This window comes from Sturnus vulgaris, chromosome 30 (genome assembly GCF_052056855.1).
Source record: "Sturnus vulgaris isolate bStuVul1 chromosome 30, bStuVul1.hap1, whole genome shotgun sequence".
NCBI lineage: Eukaryota > Metazoa > Chordata > Aves > Passeriformes > Sturnidae > Sturnus > Sturnus vulgaris.
Genome location: NC_142272.1, coordinates 2,223,006 through 2,244,033, shown reverse-complemented (window position 1 = coordinate 2,244,033; position 21,028 = coordinate 2,223,006). Strand labels below are relative to the sequence as shown.

General features: G+C 55.6%; 1 protein-coding gene across 1 annotated transcript; it reads left to right on the top strand.

Annotated features, from left to right (window-relative positions):
• Window positions 1-884: 884 nt before the first annotated feature.
• Window positions 885-17,492, top strand: KRT80 (keratin 80). Its single transcript, XM_088180908.1, has 9 exons — window positions 885-1,563; window positions 4,821-5,035; window positions 10,919-10,979; window positions 11,971-12,066; window positions 14,429-14,593; window positions 14,910-15,035; window positions 15,352-15,572; window positions 16,030-16,085; window positions 16,168-17,492. Exons 1-9 carry the CDS (start codon window positions 1,255-1,257, stop codon window positions 16,308-16,310), a joined length of 1,392 nt encoding a protein of 463 aa, XP_088037034.1. The 5' UTR covers window positions 885-1,254; the 3' UTR covers window positions 16,311-17,492.
• The last annotated feature ends 3,536 nt before the right edge of the window (window positions 17,493-21,028 follow it).

The window sequence follows — 21,028 nt, the reverse complement described above, 5'->3', positions numbered from 1 at the left end:
CCTTGCCTCAGCTGCCCTGGCAGGGAAATTCCAGTATAGAGCAGAACCAGAGCAGCACAGTAGCAGCTTTCCCACAAAATGGAAATTGGGGAGGCCAGAGGAGACCATCACCCTCCCCAAGGATGCCCCAAATCAAGGCACAGATGGGAGCTCTCCTTTCCTAAGCTTCACAGGAGAAATGGAGCTAAAGCAGGAAACCACGTCCAGGGTGGGTTTGTACCAAACAGGGATTTGAGAGTGGGACACCAGAACTTATTGAAATTCAGAGGGGTTTTGGTATCTCCAGGTTTAAAGGGCTTTTGGGGAATGGAAATGAGGCAGTGAAAGATCCCTGAGATCCACCTAAGGCTCCAGAGATTTGGAGGGTCTCTGGTGCTGCCAGAGCAGGTGAATGAAGAACCTCAGCACTCTTGGACCCCACTCCCAGGGGTCTCAAAACCAGGCTCATCCTCCCTAAACCAGACTTATCTTCCCTAAAGCCAGACCTACCATTTCTAAAAACAGATTTATCCTCCCTGAAACCAGACCTGCCATCCATAAACTAGACTAACATCCCTAAACCCAGACCTATCCTCTCTAAAACAGCCGAGCACCAGACCCTTCCATGCTGTGCCCATGTGGACACAGGGAAGGAGCAGCTCCAGCCACACCAAGCTTGGGATGCATTTCCCAACTCCTTCTTTAGCCAATTCAGACTATTTATGGTTTTAAACACGCCTGAATGAAATAAAATAACATTTAAAAAAAATTAAAAAAAAAAAAAAAAAAAAAGAAGAAAGAAAGTATCACTGTTTCTTCCTGCAAATTTGGGCTGGAAAGCAGCCAGGGGCTGATGCTGGCTCCGTGTGCCAAGTGCCTGTGCAGAGCTGTGCCTGGAGCACTCCTTCCCAAGCCCAGCACCTCCAATTCCTTTCCTCACCTTTTAAGGATGAGGGAAGCAGCTGCTGGGGCCTGGAATTACCTGGGAGGATTTGGTTTTGTTGCGAGGGCCTGAGTCCTCCTCACACAAACAAGCTCCTGAAGAAAGGAGAGGACAGAGGAGGGAATAAGAAGAAGAAAAAAAAAAAAAAAAGAAAAGAAAAAAAAAAAAGCCAACAGGTTGATCTGGATTTCCATCAAGGGTTCCACCCTCCTCCGTTTAATGAACATCGCAGAACAGGTGCTTGGAATTCATTACCAGCGCACGAGCCCAGCCAGGGGGATCGCTCCGGCGGCAGCGCGGCCGAACCTGGGGCGCTGCTCCCGCAGCCGGGCATGACCAACCCCAGCTCTGCCTTCTCCAGCGGCTCCCTGTGCTCCGGGGAGGCGGCGGCCAGCATGAGCCCGTCCCCGGAGCGCCGCAGCCCCGACGGGGGGGCCAGCGACGGCCACGGCTCGGTGGCCAGCGAGGGCTGCGGCTCCCTGGGCAGCCTGCGCTGCTCGCCCTACTCGCCCTTCTCCATGGACGGGAGGGTCCCGGCTCCCGTGCGCCTGGACATCGACACCGAGTTCCAGGCTGTGCGGCAGCAGGAGAAGGAGGACATCAAAGTGCTCAACAACCAGTTCGTGACCCTGATCGAGAAGGTAGGGACGGCTCCGGGGGTGGGGAGGGGGCACCGGCACTGCCCGGGCTCTGGGGACCCGCCGGGATGCGGCCACCGCCGGCCAGGCTGGCAACAGCCACCTAATTAATTACCCAATTAGTTATTCCTTCCGAGCGCTGGCTAACGAGGTTAGGGAGCATCCCGGGGGCTGTGCCTGTCACCCCGGGGAGCTCCTGGGGACCCCCAGAGCAGCCCTGGCAGAGCCCAGGAGACAGCGAGGATGGGAGGGAGGCCTTGGCTCTGGGGTGGCCAAACAGCCACGGGCAGCGACGCCGATGATGGCGGCAGCTCCAACTCCGACTGCTAAAGAGAGCTGGAAACTCATCCTGGAAACTCATCTCCACCTCCACCCCGGCAGCGTGGAGGGCCGGGGGACCCCCCACCCACTGCTCCTGGGGAGAGGGGCCAAGAAAGCGCTGCTTTCATCTCTGCAGAGCCAGGAGAAGCAGAAGTTTCTCCAAGGAAAACAAGTCCCAGAGCAGGCAGGTTCCTGCAGAGCCCTGCTCCGTAAACAGATGTAATCTCCGGGATTGCTTCATGCAGCTCTCCCTGCCAGCCTCCAGCAGCCCGGCATTGATTCATTTTAACTCTCCGAGGACCTGAATTCACACTGGGAAAGAAAGGCCACGGGAACGTCTGCAGTGATCTCAGCAAGGGGACAGTTGTGAGCAGTCACAGCTGGCAGGGCCCTGGCTCTCACCGATGGGCACGGCCTCCTCCTGTGAGCCCTTCCGAGATCACGGCAGGGGGAATTTGGAGAACACCTGGTGTGGGAAACACCCACGTGGTGGAGACTGGAATTGGGACTGTCCAGGTGGAGGGGTCGGGGTTTGCTGGGCCCTCAGAGCAGGGATGGAGTGGGGGAAAGGGGCAAAGCTCCGAGGGCCGGAGCCAGGCCTGTTCCCTGACACAGGAGGGAAGAAGTTCCAGACTTCCCAACAAACCCAACCCAGTGACCCCCTGATCCGTGTGGATCCTGGGCCAGGGACACAAACACCCCCTGGGCCGAGGTCTCTGACTGCAGCTCCTGAGCTCCTTTGAAGCCTTCAAGAGCTGCGTCAAGTGGCAGCTTCAGGCACCTGCCCCGGGCCCTCATTCCAGAGGAAGGGAAGGACACTTCCTTGTAAGAGAAAACTTGGCTTTATAATCAGGGATTCAGATGTTCTCGATCCCCAGCAGGTGATTCCAGGGATAATTGACCACACAGTTTGGAGTTTGGTGCTGGTGGTTTTCCAGCTGTTCCAGATGTGCTGGCATTTATTTTCCAGACTGATGGAAAAGAAGACGGGGAAAAGCCAAGCTCAGGAGCCCCTGTGTAAGGCCCTGCCTTTATCCCAAGCAGCCCAGAGAGGAGGGCCTGTGAGGACCAAACTTCGGCCACTTCTGTGCTCAGGCATGAAATTCCAGGGAATGAGGCCAGATCTGGGTGATCCCTCTGCAAATCTCCTGCTAAAAGGCTCTGCAAGGGAGGATTTCCACTGAGGGGGGACATTGCAGGAGTCATGGAATCATGGAATGGTTTGGGTCAGGAGGGACCTTAAAGATCATCCAGTTCCAAGCAGATGTTGGAAGCCAAGATGGAATCAGTTGAGCCCAGTGATGGTTTGTGAACAGGAATGTGAGGGATAAAAGGAGCAGCTGAGATTAGGAAGGAGGTCAGGAATTATTAAAGGTAAAAGATGGACTTGGAACAAGAGCCAAGACAGTCTGTTCTCATCCCAGGAGGGAAGGATGAGACCAGAGTGAGACCTGGAACATCCCAGCACTCCCATCCCTTCTGCTGGAAACTCCCAAGCACTGGGATGGTTTTGCTTTGCTTGGCTGCTCTCTCTGTGCAGACAAGAAAGGTTTGGAGAAAGATGGTGCCACATCTGGGTCAGCAGCTGGAATTCTGCCTCTCCTTTGGACCCCAGGCCGAGGCTGGAAGTCTGATGGCTCCCAGTGCCCCCAGCACGGCATCAGCCCTGAGTCATCCCGGGATGCAACACAGGAAACTTGGAGGCAACTCCGGCATCTCCAGCCAAAACGTGACTGGGGTTGCTCCCAGAGGTAGCAATTAGCCAATTAATTGGAGTTGGCCAAGAGCTTTGAAGATGAGAACTGTTAAACTTGGAGCGTTACTGGTGAGATTGGGAATATTGGGAAAGAGGAGCAGGTTCCTCAAAGGCGGGTGGTGGAAGGGCAGCGTTGTCGCCTCAGCCAGCACAGGGAGCTCACCTGGAGTCTGTAATTACCCGGGATGATCTCCAGAGCTTTGTCTGAGCTGCTCTGCAATAATCGTGATTCACTCCCTGAACCTCTCCATGCTGTCATTCCTTGCAGTGCAGAGGGTTCCCTCTCTTTGTGCTCTCTGGGATAGGAAATCTGCCCTTTGCTGACCCTGCACATCCCTGAGTGACCTGGGGTGAATCTGCAGCCTTGGCTTCACCGTGTTGGACTCAGCACTTAGATCTGCTGATCCTGGAGGTGTTTCCAGCAGTCCATGGTCACATGTAAAAGGGACAGACCTGACCAGTCCTATTGTCAGTGACTCCTTTATTCCAATGTCACTGTGTTCTGTTGAGAAATGAATTAGTGGGTAGCATATAAAACCCCTAAAACAAGGAGATGTCCCTGCCCACGCCTGCAGTTGGATCTGGGTGATCTTTAAGGTTCCTTCCAACCCAAACCATTCCATGATTCCATAACCTTCCATTCTCAGTGTGAGACATATACTGAGAAAGTAAGAAAATTACAGCCTGAAAAATATTCCAGGCTGGAGCTTCTCAGCTCTGTTCCCAGCCCATAAGCTGGTCCAGCTCAAGGCTAGGGAGAATTTCTCCCAGGGTGGTAATTTGGTCAAAATAAAAAGGAATTAATAACAAGATAGAACACCTGTTGTGGTGTGTGACCAGGCCCTGGCAATGGGGTGTCTTCTCTCTGAACCAATCACCTTTTCTCTACTCTTGGAATTGCGAGTCATGCTATAAAACCAAGTGTGTTTCTGAATAAACTTGTCTCTTTCTTCCTGTCATGAAAGATGACCATGTAGCTGTGCATATTATTTCTGCCTCACTTAAAGGGTTAAAACCCCTTTCCACGGCTACACCTCAGGCCTAATTTTGTTGGGATTTCTCATTCTTCCCTGGAAATCTGCTGATTCCAGCAGCTCCTCTGAAAGTCTCCAACATCTCCTGCCCTACCTTGCTTTGGCTGTGGCTCCCGGTGTCACTGACACCTCTCAAACCTCTCCTGTAGGTCCAGAGCTTGGAGCAGCAGAACAAGATCCTGACGACCAGGTGGAACTTCCTGAAGGACCAGGACAATTCCCACTCTGACTCGGACATCAAGGCCATCTACGAGCAGTACATGAGCAAAATGAACCAGGAGATGAAGGCGCTCAACTACGAGCAGGAAAACCTGGAGTCGGAGCTGGCGAAGGTGCTGAGCACCATGGACACCTTCAGGAGCAAGTAGGTGTCCTGTCCATCCCCCAGCCGTGTCTGTCCGTCCGTGTCTGTCCGTCCCCCGTCCGTGTCTGTCCGTCCGTGTCCGTCCTCCGTCCGTGTCTGTCCGTCCCCCGTCCGTGTCTGTCCGTCCTGTCCATCCCTGTCCATACCCAGGGGGGTTCAGCTGAGGCAGTTCAGCACAGGGAGCAGTGTGAGGTTGATTTAACTCAGCCAGCCTGAGATTTTCTGGGGAAATACTCCTAGTTTGGTGTGCATAGATGTATGGATTTGAGAATTTAGGATCACAACCTCTTCCTGGTTAAAGAGGGGTAAAAGGAAAGCTGTAACAATGGAATTCCAAGGAGAGCGGGGTCTGAGAGGAGCCTCTGCCAGAGAAGAACTCAGTGGATGGCATTGCTGGAGTGACAGCCATGAAAACAGGCAATGTTTATTCTCCACACTATTATCACAAACCAGAACTCTGTCCCCACAGTGGTTTCTGTACAAAAAACCAACAAAAGTACAAAAAACAACGCTCCCAGCAATGTGGTGGGAATTTTGGGGTGTTCTGGGCAAGGTTAGGAGTTGGGTTTGATGATCCCTGTGGGTGTCTTCCAGCCCAGGATGGGTTAGGAGGGACCTTTAGGATCATTCAGTGCCACCCTTGCCATGGGTAGGGACAGCTTCCACTCAAAGCCCTGTCCAGCCTTGGACACTTCCAAGGATGGAGCAGCCACAGGGAAATCAATTCCAGGGCCTCCCCACCCTCACAGCCAGGAATTCCTTCCCAATACCCCACCCATCCTTGCCCTGCCCAGTGGGAAACCGTTCCCTGTGTCCTGTCCCTCCATCCCTTGTCCCAAGTTCCTCTCCAGCTCCCCTGGAGTCCCTTTAGGCCCTGGAAGGAGATCCAAGTTCTTCCTGGAGCTTTTTCCTTCCCAGGCTCACACACACCCACCCCACTCGTGCCATGGCAGGGACACCTCCCACTGTCCCAGGTGCTCCAAGCCCCATCCAGCCTGGCCCTGGACACCTCCAGGGATGGGGCAGCCACAGGGAAATCCATTCCAGGCCCTCACCACCTTCCCACGGAGGAATTCCTTTGTAAAGAAGAAATTTTTTATTCCATGACTGTGGGATCTCTTCCTTTCCCCTTCATCCAAAGCATTTCTGCCAAATTCTGCTTTTACCAAAAGGTCAAAATTGTGCCCCAAATGGTCCTGACCAAGAACAGGGAGGCAGCCAAAGGTCGGGGGAGGTGCAGCTGTCTCTTATCTCTGGGGAGCTCCTCTTATCTCTGGAGAGCTCCGGGATGTGCAGATAAGAGAGAGCAGCTGGGCCATGCCCGGTCAGGGAGCAGACAAAGCTTCCCTCATTATGGGGCTCATTTGCATCCCACAGGAGAATCCCAAATGAGCTCCTTTCCCTCCCAGTGACACCCAGCACCTTCCCAGAGCTCTGGAGGCTCCCGTGGGGATTTGGAGTGCCCAGCCCAAAGTGGGGCAGAAATCCCTGCTGGGATCCAAACCCCCTCCAGAGCTGAGGCACAAACGGCCCGTGCCCTGTCCAGGGAGTTCAGCCCAAGGATTCTCCAGCTCCTTAAGCCGTGCTCGAGGTGGCTGCAGATCAGGGAAGGGCTGAGGGCTCCTTCTAAGGGAGACCCATCAGGGAAATGCCTTCATCAGCTCAGAGCAGGTGGGAATCCTGCAATCATTGGGCTTGGGAAAGCCCTTGGAGATCATCAGGTCCAACCATCAGCCCTCCACCACTGTGGTCACTACTGACCCCAAGGGTCACATCCACACACTTTTGGGCACTTCCTGGGGTAGGGACTCCCTGGGCAGCCCGTGCCAGGACTGGACAACTCTTTTCATGGAAATTTTTCCAAATATCCAACTTCAGCATCCTCTGGTGGAACTTGAGGCTGTTTTTCCCTTATTCCCTGGGAGTGGATCCTGAATCCCCCCCCGGCTGTCCCCTCCTGTCAGGGAGTTGTGCAGAGCCAGAAGGTCCCCCCTGAGCCTCCTTTTCTCCAGGCTGAGCTCTCCAGGTCCCTCAGGAGTTCTCCAGACCCTTCCCTGGTGCTCCAGCCCCTTCCCCAGCTCCATTCCCAGCTCTGGACTCTCTCCAGCCCCTCAGGGTCTCTCTTGCTGTGTGGTACCCAAACCCCCGGATTCCAGAGGCCTCAGCAGTGCCAAGGACAGGGAATGTTGTGAGGAGTTTGACAGGAATAAGAACCAGGAGTTTGATTCTTCACCTTACACTGAAATCATCCTCCCTGCAGTCCTTCAAGTGACACCCAGGTGCCTAAAAAATCCTAAATCCTAACGGGAGGTGCCTGCCTGCTCTTTATTTGGAAAAGGCAAAGGTTAGCACCTGCCATCCCTGTCTGGAGCACCTGGCCCTCCCTGACTCCGCTGAGGAAGCAGAATCCCAGACTGGTTTGGGTGGGAAAGGACCCTGCCATGGGTCCTTCCACTATCCCAGGGTATCCCAAGGCCTTGGACACCTCCAGAGATGGGGCAGCCATAGTCTGTGCTCAGATCTGCACTCAGGAATTGTTGCAGGAATTCCCATCTCCTGCCACTCCAGGCCTGATTCCTTAGGGATGAAGGTGCTCCCAGGAACAGGCTGCCGAGGGTTCTCCCCATTGGATTTCTTGTGACTTTTCCAGTGACTTGGTCAATGGGATAAGGCACAGTTGGGACACTTCATCCCTCAAAAGTGATTCACAGGGAGAAAATTTCCAGGTCCCATCCAGCCCCAGCCCAGCTCAGGGGCATTTCTGGAGCAAATCTCTACAAACCAGGCAAATCTGGGAGGTTTCTTTTCCCCAGGGAATTTTAGGGGAGGAAAAATGAAGAACCAGTTGGATTTCCCACAGGAGTGGTGCCCTGAGCCAGGCTGTGGCATTCTGGATGGAACACACCACGGGCACAGGAACACCCCCAGTCCTCCAGGATGGGAAATGTGCTGGGGGAGTCCCCCCTAAGGCCCTGAATTCTTCCAGAGCCAGGGACTGCTCCCCAAACCCAAACACCTGGATGGGACTCACGGGGACACTCCCACCTTCTCCTCAAACGATGCTGCCAAGGACAAGCAATTCCAAAGGCAGGGAGGGATGGAGGGAGAGGGAACAGGCACATCCAGGAGAGAACTCAGCCTGCCTGACCTCTGGTTCCCTGCTTTTTGCTCCGTGGAAGGAGCCCGGGGCGAGCAGACACCGCCTCAAGTGTTCCAAGTGCAGGAAGGGCTGGGTTTGCCCTCCTGCAGTGCCCAGGGATTATCTCCCAGGAGATAAACGCTGGGATGTGCTCGTGGATGCTCCAGGGGCTGGGATGTGCCCGTGGGATGCTCCAGGGGCTGGGATGTGCCCGTGGATGCTCCAAGGGCTGGGATGTGCCCGTGGATGCTCCAGCCCCGGGTGAGTCACGGTCCTGGGAGCGTGGCAGGAGTGCGTTGGGCTGGCTGGGCCGGCTGGGAGCTGGGCTCTGCCAGCGCCCAGGGGCGTGGGGACACACTGGGACACACTGGGACACACTGGGACAGGGCCGAGCTGCGAGGAGGAAGCAGGGGCTGCAGACAGGCACTAAGCTTGGTCCTGACAATATTCCAGTCAGACTGACACTATTCCAGACTGACAATATTCCAGCCAGGCTGACAGTATTTCATCTGAGCTGACAATATTCCAGCCGGGCTGACATTCCAGGTGAGGAGCACAGAGCAGACAGGTAAATCCCATCAGCTGCTGCTGCCCAGCCTTGGAAAAGCAGGGAAGGAGAGGATGAGTTCAGCACCCAGGGGGATGTAGGAGGAACCCCAGGAGTGCCCAAAGCTGGGACTGTCACACACCCCCTGACCTCATGGTCCCCTCAGTGAGGGAGCTGCAGCTCCAGGGATATTCCAGGATTATTATTATTATTATTATTATTATTATTATTTTTATTATTATTATTATTATTATTATTATTATTATTATTATATTGGATATTCCAGGCCAGCTCCTGAGCACGGCTTCCCCCCTTCCCCAGGCACAGCTCTCCATTTCCACACTTTGTACACAGCAGGGAAGGCTCCCGAAAACCTTCTGGGCTCCCGAGAGCCTTCTGAGTGGATGCACCAGACCCCAAACAGCAGCACACAGCTGCATTCCTGATGTTCCTGTCCTCAGTCTTTTGGGAGATCCCATTTTACCTCACTCCCAAAGGTCTCAGCCTCCCCCAGATCCATTTGGTGATCAGTGAAGCAGCACTGAAAGTCTCAGTTCACAGCCTGGCAATGGGAGTCACTTCCACCAAGAAAGACCCTGAGGGGCTGGAGCAAGTCCAGAGCTGGGAATGGAGCTGGGAGAGGACTGGAGCTCCAGAGAAGGGTCTGGAGAACTCCTGAGGGACCTGGGGGGCTCATCCTGGAGAAAAGGAGGCTCAGGGGGGACCTTCTGGCTCTGCACAACTCCCTGACAGGAGGGGAAAACCGGGGGGGTTTGGGCTCTGCTCCCAGGAATGCCCTGGGGCTCTGCCAGGGAAGGTTTAGTTCGATATTTGGAAAATTCTTCACTGGAAGGGTGTCCAGGCACTGGCACAGCTGCTCAGGGCAGGGGTGGAGTCACCAAAGCCATGTGGATGTGGCACTTGGGGACATGGTTAGGGGTTCATTAACCAGCACCAGCAGGGCTGGGGGAACAGTCGGGCTCTGCAAGGGCTTCTCCAACCTTAACGATTCCTGGACTCCAGGGAATGCCATGAGCCCCTTAGGCTGAGGAGCCTGAGGGGTCACGGGAGAGCAGGGGAGCCACAACCTGGGAGCTCAGCTCCTCTGATCCAGCTCTGCCCTGGGAGCTCAGCTCCTCTGATCCAACACTGCCCTGAGAGCTCAGCTCCTCTGGTCCAGCTCTGCCCTGAGAGCTCAGCTCCTCTGATCCATCTCTCCAACACTGCCCTGAGAGCTCAGCTCCTCTGATCCAGCACTGCCCTGGGAGCTCAGCTCCTCTGATCCATCTCTCCAACACTGCCCTGAGAGCTCAGCTCCTCTGATCCATCTCTCCAGCACTGTCCTGAGAGCTCAGCTCCTCTGATCCATCTCTCCAGCACTGCCACAGTGTCCAGCTGCTGTGGGAGACACCGACCCCCACCCCACTGCCCTCCTGCTCTGACCCAGCACTGCTGGGCCCAGAACGGATCCAAAATGGACCCTGTGGCTTTCCTGGTCGGGTCCCTGGGATTTGGGATCACCACACCCCTGACCCAGGAGCCATTCCCTAATTCCTGCTCATATCCATTTGCCCCTGGACTGAGCCTTTGCTCCCTGGCCCTGCCCTGTCCCACCTGGATTTAAACACCTGCGGGGCTCATTCCTCACTCACAGGGACACTTAGAACTCCATCCCATCCTGGTTTGGTTCCCTTCCATTTCGTGAGCAGTTTTCCATGAATTCCTTTGCCTGTGTGCCTTCACAAATCACCTGAGCTGAGTTGTGACACCAATCCAGAATTCTCAGAATTTTCACAAGCCAAAGTTTTCTCCCTTGGGAAACTCCAACCTTGGAAGTAAAACACTAAGAAAATGAGAGCAGAACAGAAAAGGTTTGGGGTGAAAATTGTGGAGTTTGGACAGAGCCCAATTCCCCCTGCCTGTCCCTTTGTGAAGAATCTGAGGCTGCCCAGCCCCCAAATGAAATCCCAATTAAAGCTCCCTCCTCTCTGCTCTGGGATTCTTCATCCCAAAAGTGCTTCTGCTGTTCAAGGGCATCTGGAATATGGCAGCTTCTTCTCACTCCTGCCCACGATGCCTCAAGGAGGGGAGACATGGTAGGTAAAGCAGAAAGTTTGGATACTTTGGGGGTCTCAGGACAGCCCTGAGTGTCCCAGAGTTTCCCTGTGGTTGATGCCATGCTTTGGGCACTCTGCAGGTACGAGGATGAAATTCGCCTCTGCAGCGGGATGGAATTCACCTTCATGGAGCTCAAAAAGGTCAGTGGGAAGGGAAGGGGAATTTCCAACTGGATTGGCTCTACCCAGCCCTGCACAGTCAGGGAAGGGCCTGGGGGTGGTCCAGGCTCAGCTGGTTTGGGATAACAAGGTCTGGAGGAGGACAGGGAGAGAATGAGTCCCAATTGCACAGGGGGGTCAGTCTGGAGTGGCTCCTGAAAATCCCCTGGCAGCACCTGGGGATCAGAGCACCCCCATCCCTGCACCCTGGGGTTTCCTGTCAGACTGTCCCCAGTCCCTGCACCCCCATCCCTGCACCCTGGGATTTCCTGGCCTGAGGGATCCAAACCATTCCTAGGTCGCCCCCTCCTCCCTGTGTTCCCTCCCAGTGCTATTAGGGTTGGGAAAGGCTGGAATTGATAAAGGATTTGCTTTGTTCCTTTCGGAAGGGCCACGCCCTGAGCAAACCCCAGGCAAAGCTGCCACTCCAGCAGGAGCCAGTGGGAATCAGCTGGAACTCGGATTTTATATCAAAAGCCCCAGTTTGGGGGTAGGATAGGGGTGTTGGGAGAGAGAGAATGTTCCTCACAAATATCCATCCTTGCTAATTCCATGTTTTCCCTGGCACACTCCCCAGCCAGGAAAGGCATTCCTGGACACTTCATGAGTGTTCAATAAGTGGAGCCTTTTGTGGGGAACAAAAGCTCAGAGGGAACACCCCAGCCCTGCCTGGCCCAGCGGATCCTGCCACCAACAAATCCCACAAAACAAAGGGAAAAGATCCTCAAAGGAGCCTCCCCACCTGGAGAGCAGTTCCAAACGTCCCTGCTAATAAATCTGGGAATGGGTTGGGTGGGAAGGAGCTCATCCCATTCCATGGGCACGGACACCTTCCCTGTCCAGGGTGCTCCAAGCCTGGTCCAACATCCTGGAACATTGGCAGGGATGCAGCAGGCAGGGCCCTCCTGGGGAGGGAATGACTGCTCTAAACCCCACTGTGGGCTGATGAATGAATCCCTTTCCTTCCCTGCAGGATTTGGATGTGAGCACCTTGCACCGCACTGAGCTGGAGGTGAAGCTCAAAGGGCTCCAGGAGCTGCTGGAGCTGAAGAAAACCATCTATGAGCAGGTGGGAACGTACCTGGAGAGGGCTGGGATGCTGGGGGAAACATGGATTTTGGGAACAGATCCTGATTTCCACCCACATGGGAGCTTGGCCAGGGTGTCACAGCCATTCATGGCTTAGGCTGGGCCTGAGGAGTTGATCCCTCCCATAAAATCAACATTGGAATTGGGCCAGAACCTTCCTTCCTTCTGCCCCAGAGCCCCTGGGGTGCCCCCAGAACAGCTGAGAATCCCAACCTCATCCCAAACTGCTCAGCTCCTGATGGGGATGGGGTTTGCCCCAGACCTCAGCCCAGGGGAGCCAAATGTTCAGAGTCCAGGAAGAACCCAAAAACCAGGACACCTGGAGAACCTGGATGTTCTGAAACACAGTCCAGCCTCCTCCTCTCCCAGGAAAATGAAAAGTCCCCAGTCAGGAATGATTCCAGCCACGGGGAAGGGCCTCTGTCAGAACTGACTCAGGGCCTGGAAAATGTCACCCAGCAGGATCAGCAGTGTGGGAACACTCTGATTTATCTGAATTCCAGCAATCCAAACAATTACAATGCCTGATGGAGGAATATGAACATTCCTTGTGGCAAACTGAGGCACGGAGAGGCCAGAGCTGCCCCCCAGCACAACAGGGAGCCTGATCTGCTCTAAAATGAGATTATTCCTTATGCAAGGCAGTTTTAGCCCAGTTTTGTTTTGTTGGTTTTTTTTTAAATCAGGCCCTGCTCCAGGGTCTCCAGTTGATTTCCTGTGGGTTCCACAAAAAGCTGCATATTTTAACCCCCAATTTATGTAAAAATCTCATCCCCGACCTCTCCAGTCTCACCTTCTCTGTGGATTCAATGACATCAGGAACAGGCACATTCCCAAGGTGGGGGGACATGGGGAAAACTTGTTGGGATGGATCAGGAGAAAATCCCACCATTGTTTCTCATTAATAAATGGCCAGTTTGGGCCATTCATCAAATGATCTGATATTCCAAATAAATACAAATTTTCTCACCTGCTGCAAGATTAACAAAGAAACTCAGGGATTAAACAGTAGTGGGATAAAACCTCCCAATCATTCTTTCTGAGTGTATTTCTGTGTTACCACTGAGCCACAGAGCCCTTTGTGAGCCCAGCCAGGGAAGGGAGTCAAGGAACACAATTCCTGCTCCAAAAGGAACCTGAGCACAAAGGGAAGAACAAAGGAAAGGGAGGAGGAGAATTCCTGGTGCAAAGCAGGAGCTGTCCCCGAAATAAGGGAGCAGCAGCTCTGGAGCAAGCCTGGATACAAACCTGGACCCAGGGGCCCTTCCAGCCTCAGGGAAGGGAATCCTCCACCCTGGGCTCTGTTCTCTCCAGCTGTGACTTATCCAGAGCAAACATCCTGGTAGGTGCTCCCTCTTCCCCCGTGCTGACAGTTCCAGGACAGAGGAGTGGAGCAGCTCTGGCAGCCCTGGATGTGTCCAGGGAAGGCTCTGGTTCCGTGAGGAGCTGTAAATCAGGCTCTGGAATCCCAAAGATCCTTCAGCACAGCTTGGAAAGGGCATTTTCCAGCCTCCCCAGGCTGTGCAATGATCCACACTGACTGTTTTCCCAAAGCTCTCACATCCATCATGGATATCCATGTATGTTGGGCCATGATCACCAGCCCAGCTCTGCTCCTGGGGAATGCCAGGGGAGGCTTGGGTTGGATATTAGGGAAAACTCCTTCCTGGAAAGGTTGTTCAGCTGGCACAGCTGCCCAGGGCAGGGGTAGAGTCCTCATCCGTGGAAATGCGCAAGGAATGTGTGGATGTGGCACTTGGGGACACAGTCAGGGGTAGCCTTGGCACTGCTGAGGATCAGTTGGAATCTGGTGCTCCTACAGGTCTTTTCCAGCCATAAGGATCCCAGGATTGTCTCTGCTCCTGGAGCAGTTCAAAGGCACTGTTCTGTCAGATTGTATTCAAAGATCCCAAACCCCAACTTAACCTGAGCCTGGATTTTATGGAGCAAATAAAACCAGATCCCCAAGTCCAGAGAGTGAAAACTCAGGAATTCTCTCCATCTCCACATGGAAGCTGTTCTGCCAAGCACAGCCCACCTGGGGGGTCCAGCTCTCTCTCACTACTGGGAACCTTGGATATTACCAGATCCTGGGAAGTTCTTCCCTGTAAGGGTAGGGAGGTCCTGGGATGGATTTCCCAGAGCAGCTGTGGCTGCCCCTGGATCCCTGGCAGTGCCCAAGGCCAGGTTGGACACCGGGGCTGGGAGCACCTGGGACAGTGGGAGGTGTCCCTGCCGTGGCAGGGGTGGGGTGGGATGAGCTTTGAGGTTCCTTCCCACCCAAACCATTCCATGAATTCCCAGCTCTGTGCTCTCTTTGCTGTTGTCCCTTGGCTCTGCAGGAGCTGGAGGAGCTGCTGACAGAAATCAAGGACATTTCTGTGGTGCTGGGAATCGACAGCTGCTCCCGGCCAGACCTGGGCAGGATCGTGGAGGACGTCAGGGCTCAGTACGAGGCTCTGGCCCTGCGGAGCTGGGAAGAGGCCGAGGCCCTGACCCGCAGGAAGGTACCAGATCCCTGCTCTGTGCTGGGACACAGGAGTGGCCTGGAAAGAGCCAGATCAGCAGGGATGGGAGGGATGGGCTGGCTCTGCAAATGGAGGCAGGGACAGGGCTCAGCTCGGGACAGTAAATCCAGAGTTTTGTTACTCCGGGCTTGCCACACTGGGGGAAGCCAGAACATCTCCAGTGGAGATGGAAATGTCCTTCCAGAAATGTGAGTGATCCCAGGAGCCAGGTGAGCCAGAGAGGATGGGAAAGAGCCCCGGATCTGTCCCCCAGTAATGGAGGTGATCCCAGGTACCCCTGCCCCTCTCTCCACAGCTCACTGACAGCAGCTCCCAGCCCGGCTCCTTCGGGGGGCACCTCCTGGACAGCCGGAGAGAAATCGCGGATCTGAACATCCAGATCCAGAAACTGCGCTCCTGCATCGTGTCCCAGAAGAGCCAGGTGGGAATAAAGGGACAGGTGTGTGCTGGGGGGGAACAGGACAGGTGTGTGCTGGGGGGGATAACAGCACAGGTGTGTGCTGAGGGGGAACAGGACAGGTGTGTGCTGGGGGGGATAACAGCACAGGTGTGTGCTGGGGGGGAACAGGACAGGTGTGTGCTGGGGGGGAACAGGACAGGTGTGTGCTGGGGGGGGGATAACAGCACAGGTGTGTGCTGGGGGGGGGATAACAGCACAGGTGTGTGCCGGGGGGGAGAACAGAACAGGTGTGGAAATCCCTCCCCCAAGCCCCCTCACTCCCTGTCCCACTCTCCAGTGCCTGTACCTGGAGGAGCACATCCGTGAGGCTGGCGAGCAGGGGGAGGGGACCCTCAGGGACGCCAAGGCCAAGGTGGCCGGGCTGGAGGAGGCCCTGCAGCGCAGCAGGGAGCACGTGGCTCACCTGGTCCGTGAGTACCAGGAGCTCATGAACATCAAACTGGCCCTGGATGTGGAGATCCTCACCTACAGGAAGCTCATGGAAGGGGAGGAGAACAGGTGAGCCAGGATTCTTCTGCCTCAGGTAGGGAAGGGATGCACCAGGACACCAGGGGGATCGAGACATCATGGATTCATGGAATGCTTTGGGATGTTCCACCCAGTCCCACCCCCTGCCACCTCCCAAAGCCCAGCTTACCCAAATGCCAAGTTCTGAGTCGGGTACTGAAGGTTTGGTCAAAGAAGGAACAAATCCTGGTGGTTCCCAGCAGCTCAATCCCATTTCTTGATCCCAAGTCTTCCTCACCCTCCCCAGGCTGAGGTTCCAGACCTTCTCCAGGAGCTGCCCAGGAGATGCTGAAGCCCTTCCTGGTCCTGGTGCAACCCTAATCCTAATCCTATAACCCTAACCCTTGAGCCTACCACTGTCCCAACTCCCCCAGGCCAAACCCCAGCCCTTTCCAGCCCTCTGGCAGAGCTCAGGCCGTGTCCTCACGCCGTGTCCTTCCCTCCCCAGCATGGAGCAGCCCATTCCCACCGTCATCAGCGCTGTGCACTCCCGGCCAAAGCCCCGTAAGTGCTGTGACCCCTCCCATGCAGGAAATGGGGGATGCGTGGCAGGGCTTGAGGCTTTTAACCTTCTCCTTTGTCCCAGTTTCTGCCAGCACCCTGCGGAATTCGCGGCTCTTTGCCCGGGGCTCGGAGCCCAGCGGAGGCACCAGGAGAGCCCAGGACGTGCCGGGGACTGCGGGGACCCCGCCCCAGCTCAGCCCCGGCGCCCCCGGGCAGTGCTCGTAGGAGAACGGGATGAACACGGATCCAAGGCAGCTGGGGAGGAACCTGAACTCCAGCGCTCACCCAAGGGGTGAAGGATGAGGGTCCTGTCCAGGCTGTCCCTTGCCTTTCCACCATTCCAGTTCACAGCTCCATTCCCAGTTACAGCAGGAACCATTCCCTTCACCTTCCTCTGCAGGTCTCCCTTTCCAGGGGATTTGCAGTCACCCCTTGGAATGTGCCCAGCAAGAGCCAAGTGTCCCTAGCCCAGTTTTAGCAGCTGCTGTTGGTCCCTTCACGGGTGTGGCCAAGCCCTTTCCCTGCTCCCAGGGTGATCCTGGCAGGGCTTCCAAGGAAAGCATCACTCAGGTTTCCACACTGCAGGAGAGGGAAAACACCCCCAGGGATGGATTTGTCACCTTGATTGACAGATCTGGTGACACACTGGGGGACTCTTGGCCACCTCAGGGCATTTCCCTGCCTTTGGAGGGCCCCTCATTCCTTCACCAAAGTTAAAATGCCTCACAACTCTTGATTTCCATAATCCTTCCCTCTCTCCAGGCTCCACACAGCAGTTGCAGCTCCTAAAATTGGGGTATTGGTTCCTATTTAAGTGCACTGGGAACAGTCCAGTTTGAATTGGGAGGGACCTCAAAGCTCATCCCACCCCACTCCTGCCATGGCAGGGACACCTCCCACTGTCCCCGGCTGCTCCAGCCCCCTCCAGCCTGGCCTTGGGCACTTCCAGGGATCCGGGGCAGCCACAGCTGCTCTGGGAAATCCATTCCAGGACCTCACCACCCTCATAGGGAAGAATTTCCTTCCTAAAATCGAATCCAAATCTTCCCTCTTTCAGCCTAAAGCTGGAAAACTCCCTTGCCTTTGTATTTATTGACCTCAGCTTGTACCTGGCCCAGCTGCCCCCATTGGCCAGTCCCAATCCGATGCTCCAGAGTTCCCAGAGCCAGCCCTGGAAGTGCCACATGGCCACAGCTGGGGGATTCTGTGGCCTTGGCACAGCCATCCCTGCAGCCTCTTCCCAACCTCACTCAGAATCCTGCCGTATTTTCCTTCCTGGCTCCAGCCACTACCACTCATCCCCCCCAAATTCCCAGGTTCTGGGTCCCCATTCCCACATTCCTGTAGGATAGGCAGCACAGCTCTGGCTCACTGGGTTTGGCTGTTCCAATAAAGTTCTGTCACTCAGAATCTGTCCTGTCCTTTGTTTTCTCCCAGCTTCCTTCCACAGGCACCTGGAGCAGCAGCTCCCTCCCAGCAGGGCTCACCTGGGGGCTCTGGCTGAGTCCTGGCAGCCAGGTGAGGCTGGAATTGCTTCCCAGGGATTGGCTTGGGCACAGCCCTTGGGTGAGGGACATGGGGCCAGAGGGGCAGGCACAGTGTGGGATCCAGTTGGGGACCAATTTTGGGAATGAGGGGAGCACACTCAGCACTGCTCAGCTTCCCCTTCCCAAACTCCTCCTGCCCCTCTCCAAAGGGCAATTCCTGCACACCTGGGCACCCCATTTCCCTGCACCCCCTCATTCCAGAGGTGTCTTTTTGGTGCTCCTTTGTTCCCAGACGGACTTCCCTGGGACATCCAAACCAGACCAGGTTCCCTGAGGTGCTGCAGGACCCAAATTTGGGAGCAGCTTTGCTGGGAGACACTCTGCCCTTCCAGGGTCAGCTTCCCCTCCCCAAACTCCTCCAGTCCCTCTCCAAAGGGGAGAAATTCCTGCACACCTGGGCCAGGTCCATCCTGGGCACCCCCATTTCCCTTTGGCCCTTCATTCCAGAGGGGCCCTTTTGGATCACAGATACTTCCTGTTCTCCTGGGGCCTTCCCTGGGAGATCCAAAGCAGCCCAGGGCCACCGAGGAGCCAGAGGACCCAAATCTGGGAGCAGCTCTCTGGGTCCAGGGCACAGGATGGGAGGCAGAGGATGGGAAGGACATTCCAGAGCAGAGGAAAGAGTTAAATCCAGTTTCCCTATCTGGCAGGATGGGGAAGGGGGGCTCTGAACAGTTCCCAGTTGCTCCCAGTTAGGCAGAGTGAGTGCAGGGCTGTCTCTGGAGCCCTGGGAAAAAGCCCCTTCCAGGCAGAGGAACAAAGCCGGGTCTGTGCTCAGAGCAGCCCCATTGCCCAGGGCAGCAGGAACAGGGCTCGTGGGGTCTGGGGTGAGGCCGGAGTGGGAGCCTGGGACACCCAACCTGAGGGGTCTGGACCCAGGGGAACTCAGGGAGGGCTGGGGATCAGCTGAGACTTTCCCATTCCTTTTCCTACCTGACACTGGATTTTGGGAATCTTTTTGCTGTTTCTGAGCCTTCACCACCCACAGGATTGGGAGAGATCCCCAAGGCCACAGCAGGGGATTAAAGGGTTGGTTTGAGATTTAGGATTTTGGGATTCCTGGACTCAGGTCCCCCTTCTGGGACACAGGAGGGACAGACCCAGCCCAGCATTCCCCTGTCCCACTGCTCCCAGCCTCCATTCCCACTGACAGCAGGGCACGGGTCCATCCTGAATTCCTGCCCTGCATTAACGGGAGCTGAGCTCTGCCTGGGATGATCCATCCTGTCCCCTCCACCATCCCTCCCTCCCTCATTAGGGCCCAGCCTCTTCCTCAGGGCAAATTCCCGTTGCTGTTCTCATCCCAGAGTCACAACCAGCCCCAATTCCAGCTGTAAATTCCCCAGGGAATTGCTGCAGGTTCCAGGCAGCACCATCAGCTCAGGACCCCCAAAAAAGTCCCTACCCCACCTCTTCAAAAAAGGTGCTGGCTGCACTCCCCGTGTTGTCCAGACCAGCACTGACAATCCAGAATAATGGACAGTGTCACCCCAAGACATGCATCAGATTTACTTTTTTTAGGGATACAATGGAAAAAAAAGGGAGGGAACAGAGAAGGATGCAGTGGTGAAGGGCAGCCCCAGAAAGTACCAGGATTGTGATGTCTCTGTTTTGGCTCAAAATGCCACAAAATCCCACCTGGCTGCTTCCTAAAAGTTGCTAAGAACTCAAAGGATCCTGAGTTTGGGCAGGGGGGTGGGGAGAGGGAGGTTGATGGAAAAGCTCGGGTTTTATGGAAAAAGAGAAGGTTGTGTGATATTAGAAGGTGCTTGGGGGGGTTGAGACATCGCTCACCTTCTCAGATCCACGTAAAAAAAGGATCAGGACCTGAGGATTGCTGGGAAAACCAGGGTTAGGGAGAGTAATTAACGGGAATAAATGGGATCATTAACAGCATTCCCCCATTTATGGCTCAATAATAATAATGGTGTTTTATGGCCAATCCCAGTGATCCCCTTCTATCAGTCAGCCCTGGGCTGCGGGGGCACATTCCTCAGGGGATTTGGGAGCTGCTGAGGGGCTCTGTGGGATCAAGGGATATTTATCCCTCTTATCTGCCAGGCCACTCAGGAATCCGCGGCACAGCCTCCTCCAGGGACGCCGGATCAGCTCCAGCCGCCCCCGGGATCATCCCGTCCCTGCCTGGAGCCTCTCCAGATGGACGTGAGAGATCGCAGGGGCAGATCCCGGGGTGCTGGAGCGGGGATTTCGGGAATCAGCAGGGGATGGGTCCCTGAGCACGGAGGGAAGCGGCTCCCGGGATTCGCGCACCTGGAGCGGCCAGGAACGAGCTCCGGGCTCCCTCTGCCGGGCAGGTGAGGCCGCTGCAGCCTCCCCAGATCCCCAACAAATCCCCAACAATTCCCGGTTTCCTTCCACAGGCACGGCCTGCACAGAAAGGGAAACAGCTCCCAGGGAGCGAGGCACGGAGGGGGCCCTAAAGGGGATCCTAAAGGGGACCCTGCTGCCCAGAGCAGCTGTGGCTGCCCCACCCCTGGCCAGGCTGGACGGGGCTTGGAGCACTCTGGCATGGTGGGACCTGTCCCTGCCTTTAAGGTCTTTTCCCAGCTGAGCCAGTCCATGATTCTGTGACCCACAAGATTGTTTCTCATCCACCAGGAACTCCCATCCAGGTGGGAATGACTGCTGGGATCCAGCCTGCCTGTTCCATTGCTCCCAGACCCACTGTCCCCCTCCTCCAGAGCCCCCCCACACCTGGAGCCACTCTGGGATGGTGAAACAGCCCCCAGGGTGAGGAATTCATCCCTCTACCTGATCCCACCTGGACAGGGGATGGATCGGTGACCTTCCCCTCTCTGGAGTCGGGTAACACCAGTCTCTGGCTTGTTGTGCTGCCAGTCCCTCTCTGAAATATCCCTGGATTCTTTCTGACTCCACTTTTGTATCCTCTAAGGGCCAAATCCCCCAGGAACACACCCAAAGCATCTTTATCAGGGAACAGACCCTTTTCCCATCTGGAATCTCAGCCCCTCTGCTCCCCAGGGAACAGCTGCAGGTGGGACATTCCTGGTCCTTCTTCCACCTCTCCTTCCTTCCTTCCTTCCTTCCTTCCTTCCTTCCTTCCTTCCCCAGTGCATTTACAGATGCACCCTCGCTCTGGAAGCAGCCAGGCCTTTTCCCAGTCCTTCCCAGTGCACGGAGCCTGGAGAAATCCAGCACCAGCCGAGTTCCTGCTCAGCACCACAGGGGAACCAAAATCGCCCCCCTCATGTGCCATGGGGTTCAATGTGTGGGAAGGGAGATGGAAATACCCTGGGATGGGGAACTGATGGCCTGGGGCTCCCGCTCCAGCTCCAAACCCGCCCGTCCCAGTTCCAGCCAACACCTGGAGTGACTCCAGTGGAACACAAGGAGGAAGATGGATGCTCCAGGCCC